Consider the following 8,504-nt stretch of genomic DNA (forward strand, 5'->3'; position numbering starts at 1 on the left):
TGATTAAGCAAAGGCCATACTCCTCCCTGGGGCCTCCAAGAATGCCTTTTCCAACTCTCTGGAATCGATCTCATACACCACTTTCTTATACCCAAAACTGCAAGTGACAAGAGTGGTCCATCAAACTATCTAAGCTCCTCTGCTTATGTCTCCAACTCTGGCCTCAACCTTGGTTGGATATATGCCTTTTGTACTAAATTCTTATATAACTTATAAAATTAGAAATTACGAACTTAGCTGAGTGGCCCAAAATAGTACTATACAGGCCCAATATGGCCCGGCTCGTATTTACATATTATCTCTGTTTCTTGATTCTGCAGCACTGAGACTCTTTGGTTAAAAAAAATTGTAACTTTTTTCTTTCTTATAATGCACTTGTCATCCTTACAAATACTCATTCAGTCTATTGTATATCCTTATGATGCTATCAAATGTCTCCAAATAGATATAATTTTTGTCACATTTCATCAAACTACTCTGATCTCTGTTTGTGTGTGTGTAAAACGTAGATAAATGTCTACTGTTACTTTGGCGGCTGAAAATAGAAATGTGGTCGATACGGGTCATATAGTACGTAAATGATACGGAAGCATAAGGATTTTATGGAATGTTGTTACTAAAAGAATCTATTAATAATACTTGTACTTATCATTAAAGTATGATGTGATATTTTTAGTTTGACTGTTTGAACAAAATAAAATAGTGGTTGACTTGTCGGTGTTGAGTGTTTTATGACTTTCTTAGGCAAAGTCAGCCATATTCTGCCACGTGTTAGACACATCTTAGTTTTTGTGTCTTTTATTTTAAAGTCGATGGCGAAATCCAAATAGGAGAAGAGGAAGAAGAAGATATGTGAAACTAACTTGCTCTTTAACTATTTCTGTCCTTTCCTAAACTACCTTGTGTCCTTTCGCAATATGTATGTGAATGTGATGTATCATTAATGTGTTGAATCTCTTGGGTCGGGACGAGTTTTGTGTATGAGACGTGTATGTGTCTTTGGGTTGTTATTAAGAATAGTTAGACCATCTTTACCGGAGAGTACTTTTAGGGGTACTCTCAGTGTTGGGCCCCAAAATCCTATTTAAAAACCCATTTCTGAGACAAAAAATGAAAGTATCGTTACTTTGGGAAGAAATTAAGCAACTTCCTGGGTGGATCTCCATTGGTACATTCATAAATATAAAGTTTTTTTTTTTCCATTTCTCTTTCATTCTTCCCCGACTCTGTCTCTTCTCTCTCGGAAAGGCGATGGAAGAGACGATTCGTCCGAAAATCTGGAAATTCAATCGATTCACATCAAATCCGTTGAATTTTTAGGCTAAATCTGGAGGGTTGATGGTCACCGGAGGCGACGGCATTATAAATCGACGAAGACGGTTCGGTTATTCTTCATCTCTCTCGCCTTCTTTTTTATTTATCCTTTCATATGACATCGTTAGGATTTAATTATGATATCGTAGATTGGGATGATCATGTCGGTCACTAAGACCTTTTGCAGAGTAAATGTTGACCGACGGTCAGTGAGATCATCTCTCACACATCATTGAGTGTGGTTTTAACTTGTTATTATTTAGTAACTCAGTGGAGAGTGAAAAAGGGAATTCAAAATTTGGTATGATTGTTATAGGTTCTTTGAGGTACTGGTATCAGCGGAATAACGTGGATCTCACCGTATCAAAATCTGCTGTTTGGAATGATGATGTTGTTCAAGCTGCTCTCGATAGTGCTGCTTTTTGGGTCGACGGGTTGCCCTTTGTTAAGTCTTTATCTGGTTACTGGAAGTTCTTCTTGGCACCTAAACCTGCAAATGTTCCAGACAAGTTTTATGATGCTGCATTTCCTGATTCAGATTGGAGCGCTTTACCCGGTCAGTTTCTAATCCTTTCTATACAATTATAGTAGTAGCTTGTCGTGTATTCTTGTAATGCTTAGAATAATACTGAAGGTGTAATAGTGAGGTATATTAGTCATGACTAAAACTAGATTTTCAGATGGTTAATGGTGTTATAGTTCTGTAATTTGAGAGTTGGTTCCGCCAATATATTACTGGTTATTGTTCTATAACTTGTGTTTCAACTTAGAAGTCTCACTTGTATAACAGAACGTGAGAGTTGGTTTTATTGATAATCTTCTGGTGTCTAGCAAATTTTGAATTACTTCCTTCGTTCTACAGTACCTTCCAACTGGCAGTGTCATGGATTTGATCGGCCTATTTATACGAATGTGGTGTACCCTTTCTCGAATGATCCTCCTCATGTTCCTGTGGCCTATTTATATGAATGATTCAATAGAGGTATCATTGGGTCTTTTAATGTTGTTTCTGTATGTTTCTTTCTCGCTGAAACTTTGGTTGTTGTTATTATGCAGGGTCAGATTGCTTCTGTGGATATTAAACTACCGAGAAGAAGTTTGCAAGTGGAGTTTACTTGCAATTTATGTGGAGAAAGAACTAAGCGGCTTATCAATCGACATGCTCATGAACGTGGCCTTGTCTTTGTCTAGGTGTGTCTTTGATTCTGCTTCCCAATTTGTGCACACCACATGTTTTCTTAATTGTCCAAGAGAGATGCTTTTGGTTGATTAATTGCTTTTATTATTCCTTTTGCAGTGTGCAGGATGTCTTCAGTATCATAAACTGGTTGACAATCTTGGTACCGAGCAAGTTTGATACCGAGCAGGTTTGATATACGAGTTCCCAGTGCAGTATTGACCCACATTCCTACTCTTCCTTCTAGCTGATTCAATGCAGTTCCTCCATTCTGTAAACGAGAATTTAAAGAAAGTTATAATCATAGAAGAATGGCAATATGAAATTGTTCTTTTGAAGATTGTTGTTCAGTATGAAATTTGTTTTATCATTTTAGATAATTAAAATTTGATAATTAATAAACAAAATTTTTAAAAATATTATTTAAATGGTTGAATAACCTTATTTGGAGTACTCTAGTGGAGGGATAATTTTCACTAAGTTCTAACTGAGTTGCTTTAATTAGTTTAGTATTAATTATATGATAAATTAATTTCTGAGTAACTTACGAGGAGGACTGGAGTAATGATGCTGTTATGGTTTATACCGTTATAAAAAATTGGAATGATAAATCTACGTTTTAAAACGTAAACTTTGCTTTGCATTTCGACCTGATATAATCACTGAAAAAAAAAGAGAGAACAGAACCTTCGCATTACTATTTCATTTTCGTTGGTAACATTTTAGTAAATAAAGATTTAATCAGCTGATCAGATAGTAGATTAAGTTTTCTTTGCTGTAAAGACTTGGTCTACAAGCCCACTAGTAGGCGAGAACATCTAGAAAATAATAATTTTCAAAAACCTTGGATTTTCTTGATATGCATGCGGTCTTCTAACTTGAAAATATGTCTGACTTAATTAATAGAGATTGAAATATCCATATAGTTTGATGTTATGGAAAAAAACACAAGGATCATAATGATGCCGTATATATATGGTTAGAACTTCGAATGGTTACACAAATTCTTCAATTCGAAAGCGCCTAAGTTTAAAATTAAAATTTTCAGTTGGGTATTTTAATTTTAAATATGACTGAATAGCTTTTCTCTATGTATATATCAAAATGATTGTTTTTTGTATATACATTTTCAATACTATTTTCATCAAATAGTTCTTTTTTGTCCAATCAAAAGTTTTACAAGTATTAATATTTGTTTTTATATATACATATATACCACAAGTTGTAGAACTCCATAGTAGACTTTGATTGTCAGTACTTCTGTGAATGCTTAATAAGACTGAGCCTTTGCATGTATTTACAGATGGGTTTTATAAATATATATATATGAGATTATAATTTTTGAAATAAAGTGAAAATACGTTACCTAATTAGTAAGAACCCAAATCGGAATTCTTTTTCATTCATATATCAAAAATATTAAACTTTGTGGTAGATACAATGAATCGAGTAATCAACATAATGTTTATATAATATAGTATAAAACTATAAATTAAGAATCTCAAAGATGCAACGTTTATGTCGTTTGTCTTACATTTTGGGTTAGATAAATTAATGGTTTATTAGTTGTTTTTGTTTTGGCTTAGTTCATATTTATATAGTAGCTAGCATTAAAAAAGGAAAAGAACATAGTAGAATCCGATTTCATGTCGAGAACACCTTTTCAAATCTTAATTTAATTACTATTATGTATTTTAGTTTCGACCTTTAGATCCTCTAACCAAAAATAAACTATGTATGTAATTTAATTTATTCAAAGCACAGCAGAAGTAAAGGTTTTGTATGCTGTTTCCCACTTCTTAATATATGATTGCGTCATCACGTGTTGTATGCGACTAAGCGGGTGGTTTGTAGCTGTTAACTATAATTATCATTACTTATCCGTACAAATAAGCTCTGGTTAATTATGTCTAAAAACTAACTATATATTAATTTTTATATAACGCATTACTATTTTTTATGTATCACTAAATCCTAATTGTTTTGTCTCATACAGCCTTTGAATAAACTATCAAGTTGCGATGTCAAATTGCCAATTGTTTGGATATTCTATACAACAAGTGGCCACAGTTTCTAGAGTTATATTCAATTAACTCAAATAGTCTAACATAAGTGTACATGATTAAAAACAAATAACTACTATTCATTTGTTTGTCTCCTAAAATCATGAAATCACCTTAAAGATCACTATTTATATTTTTTAAAAAATATTTAATAAAATCATGTTAAATAGATACAATTTTGGTACCTTTTCGTACCATTCTACATTATTATTACATATAGATAATCCTCTATGTAATAATATAGATAATCCTCTATGTAATAATCCTCTATTACACATAGATAATCCTCTATAGATATAATTAATTTAAAAAAAAAAAGAAGAAGATAATCCTCAGTCGTGATAGCAGTTTTACGTACCTAGTTTGATACGATATTCTTATTTTCTTTTTGAAAAAGGACAAGTTGATGAAAAAGACATACAGTATCGTACGCCTTGTTATCTGGTTTTGCAATGTTAAACTTGTTTTAATATTACAAGTTGAATTGGATATTCGTATACTAATGGGTAAATAATCCTTATATGCTTAACCGACGTGTTAATGCGAACTTAATTAGGGGGTTAGGTTAGGCGATAGGCACACACATTGGGAAAACATAAATTCATTTAATAATCTTAGCTACAGCTTTCGTTTTTGGATCGATTCTTTGAATCCCTTATTAGACTTTATTTCTAAATTTGTTTTTATCTTACTAGCTTTTTTTTTTTAATTGCATAATGAATTAGGCACATATGTCGGTGTTCTTATCTCCTAAGTGAATTTTTTTACTATGTATATAAACTGGATTAGAACGTAATCGTTATCAAACTGGGCATCTTAATATATTTTTTTCTAAGGGAAAATGACAGGTGAAAAGCTTTATCCGGATATCGTCGTACAATATTGTTTCAACATTTTTAGAAAATAAATTGTCACACTGAGCAAATTAGTGTAAATTTGTTTAATCCTGCCACCCTGGTAATAAAGTTGTTACTGTTTAATGATAAAAAAGTGTCACGTGTAAAAAAGATTAAAAACAAAAAATACCGACGTCAACTTGTATGCGCACTTGCTTAGATTGGTTCAAAACAAAAGTCAGACGATGCCGTTTCGAGATTATCCTCAAGTTTGTTTACTCAAACCTAAAAAATATTGTAGTAGACGTAGTATATAAAATCTTTATTAAAATATATATTAACTATATTATGTGTTCAGAGTTCAGACTAGAACCTACGAGTACATCTGAACCATCCTGAATAAGATTAAATACAATGTCGACAAAGATATGTATTTCTTAACCAAAAAGTTTTTAACAGGCTCGACTCGATCCGGGCGATTAAAGAAAAACAACTGTTGAAACTTGGAAGGAAATATTAAAATACGTTTTCTTTTCTATGTTCGTTTCCTAGTAACAGTTACATGGGAGTCTGAACCGAACCGAACCGAACGAACTCAATCTAAATTAATAATGATACAGAAAAAGAAAAAGGAAATTTACATTAAAATATGAAACTATTGGAAGTGCCACAATCCCAGCCAATCACTTCCATCATTGTGTGTGCAAAAAATATGCACTAAAACAACTTAAAAAAAGCTTGTATACAAGGAAGAGCGTTTTCCACATATTCTTGATTAAAATTTTAATATAGATTATGATATTGGACTAATTATTTTTTTATTCCATAATGATTAAAAACATATAATATTATTAAACGAAAACAATACTGTATATTACTCATTAATGATTCTCAACTGGAGCAAGAAAAATCGAAAACGATGAATATTTCGTAGGTCAAACGGTCAAATACAAAATTAAACGCAAGAAGAAGAAGAAGGACGGAGGTTGAAATAAGTGGGCCGTAGGGAAGAGGCCCAAATAGTCACGTGCATTAGCCCTTTTCACCACCGACACCGTCCAAACGGAGGAGCTCTTTTGACGTCGACAAGAACCGACACGTGCAACTCACGCGCTTTCGTACGGAACGGCTCAACTCAAACTTGACCTTCAAGCTCACCGTTTAGGCAAAAATGCAAAATACTTATCTTTTACTACTACCATTATAATAATATTACATTTAATGGTTTTTTTTTACCTCTTTTTCAGCAACTCCTATTTTTTTTATACTCGTAATTTATGAATAGGGGACCCTTTATTAATCACCCTGAACCCTTCATAAATATAGTAATTAATAATCGTGTCTACAAATATGTCTCTATATTTTTTACAGGGGTTACATAAATAAACCCTTACTAATTAAATTAATTACTACCTTATTAGTTTAGTTTACTTGGCTTGCGATTGCGAACGTACTAGTAATACTGTTGTATACTTATGTCCCCTCAAGTTGCAAAAAATATATTCAGATCCGTCTCATATATATGACCCAATTTATACAAAAAACCTGTTCAAATTGGACTTAAATCATCAAAACCAAATTTTCTTCTGTTATTATTATAGATTAATATTGAGCTATTCGCTACTACTACTATATTTTATATATTATACATTAAAATAAAATAAAAAGAATTGATAAAATAAAAAGGTGCGTGTTTTCGATTCACACGGCCGAAACAGAGGAGCGAAGCCGACTCTTTTTTTTTTTTTTTCCTTTCTTTCTATTTGGCGGCGCTGAAACAAGAAAATAAATTTGTAATATCTCTTTCTCTCTATAAGCTTTGCTTAAACCTCGTTCTTTGTCTTAAAAAAGAAACCACATCTTCTAAAACCTCTGTCTCTCTCTCTTTCTTTCTTTCTCTTACCTCTCTGTTATTTTGTTTCTCTCTCTCTCTCTACAGAGTTTTCTTTCCCTCTAAGAAAAACAAATATTTTTTTTTAATTTAATTTTTCTGGCTCTTTTTTTATAAGCTTTTCAAGTTTTATCAGAAGAAAGAAGATTTTACAAGGAAAGAGATTTGTATGTGTGTCTTAAAAGTGGCAAATCAGGAAGATAACGTTGGCAACAAAGCCGAGTCTACTACTACTAAAGAAGATGATCACCGGACGTTATCTGATATCGATCAATGGCTTTACTTGTTCGCCGCGGAAGACGACCACCACCGTCATAACTTCGCTACGCAGCAGCAGCCGCCCCCGTCGTCGTCCTCGTCATCTCTTATGTCAGGTTTCAGCAGAGAGATGGAGATGTCTGCGATTGTCTCTGCTTTGACTCACGTTGTCGCTGGAAATGTTCCTCAGCATCAACAACAACATGGTTGTGGCGGTGATGGTAGCGGAGAAGGGACTTCGAATTCCTCTTCTTCCTCCGGCCATAAAAGGAGGAGAGCAGTCGATGAAGGTGGCGGCAAAGCGGTCAAGGCAGCTAATACTTTGACGGTTGATCAATATCTCTCCGGTGGTACTTCTACTTCCAAAGGTAAATAGTATTTGTTGTCTATTATAATAACACACGTACGCTACTTCGAATTTAAACCACCGCTACAAAATTAGTATATATAAACCACAAAACATATTTTTTTATATATCATATATGATAATTGTTTTTAGTAAATTTGATGATGTAGTTTATACATCAAGGTATGAGTCACGTCATATGCTTGTAACACAAAATCTAAATACAGTTGCACTTTTGTTGCCCTCACGCAATCACAAAATTGTTACAACATGTCTTATATTGAAACACCGGTGCATAAATATTATTCTAGTCGAAGTTAGATAGTATGATATCATAGTAAATTTAAAAATTTAAATGAAAATCAAGAATAAAAATAGTAATTAGATGCAAATAAAGTATCGGTAAGTGTTGACAAAAATAAAAATAAAAAGACAGTGTACTTGATTATCCTGACATATATACTTTAGAATTGCTATGAAAAGGTTAGATATTTAATTAGCAAAAATGATGATGCCAAAAGAATTTATCTCCCCCCAATTGCCTCAAGAGTCGTTTTCCACTTCCTTTTTTTTTTTTTTTTTTTTTTTTTTTTTTTTTTTTTTTTTTTTTTTTTTTTTT

The 8,504-nt window shown here is 32.6% G+C and overlaps 2 protein-coding genes across 3 annotated transcripts in view; both read left to right on the forward strand.

Annotated features, from left to right (window-relative positions):
• LOC104727107 lies at window positions 839-2,910 on the forward strand. 2 transcript variants are annotated; one of them, XR_758163.2, is made up of 5 exons: window positions 849-1,379; window positions 1,631-1,870; window positions 2,177-2,296; window positions 2,371-2,505; window positions 2,612-2,910. XR_758163.2 is itself a non-coding variant. In XM_010446118.2 (4 exons), the coding sequence occupies exons 1-3, from the start codon at window positions 1,339-1,341 to the stop codon at window positions 2,394-2,396; spliced, it is 312 nt and encodes a 103-aa protein (XP_010444420.1). In that variant the 5' UTR covers window positions 839-1,338; the 3' UTR covers window positions 2,397-2,505; window positions 2,612-2,910. The 2 variants fall into 2 exon arrangements, 1 of the variants encoding a protein (XP_010444420.1); XM_010446118.2 differs by lacking the exon at window positions 2,177-2,296 and having other exon boundaries at window positions 839-1,384.
• Window positions 7,451-8,504, forward strand: part of LOC104727109 (ethylene-responsive transcription factor ABR1-like) — a 2,450-nt gene continuing 1,396 nt past the window's right edge. The window contains exon 1 of the mRNA XM_010446120.2: window positions 7,451-7,907. Coding sequence (XP_010444422.1) covers window positions 7,451-7,907 — 457 coding nt within the window. The remainder of the gene's footprint in view (window positions 7,908-8,504) is intronic.

This window comes from Camelina sativa, chromosome 11, assembly GCF_000633955.1.
Source record: "Camelina sativa cultivar DH55 chromosome 11, Cs, whole genome shotgun sequence".
Taxonomy (NCBI): domain Eukaryota; kingdom Viridiplantae; phylum Streptophyta; class Magnoliopsida; order Brassicales; family Brassicaceae; genus Camelina; species Camelina sativa.

Bases quoted from the DNA above. Each gene is read 5' to 3' on its own strand.
- LOC104727107 (XM_010446118.2), top strand. From the start codon at position 1,339: ATGGTCACCGGAGGCGACGGCATTATAAATCGACGAAGACGGTTCG. The intron at 1,385-1,630 runs GTTATTCTTCAT...TGATTGTTATAG, and splicing joins AAATCGACGAAGACGGTTCG to GTTCTTTGAGGTACTGGTAT. The intron at 1,871-2,370 runs GTCAGTTTCTAA...GTTATTATGCAG, and splicing joins AGATTGGAGCGCTTTACCCG to GGTCAGATTGCTTCTGTGGA.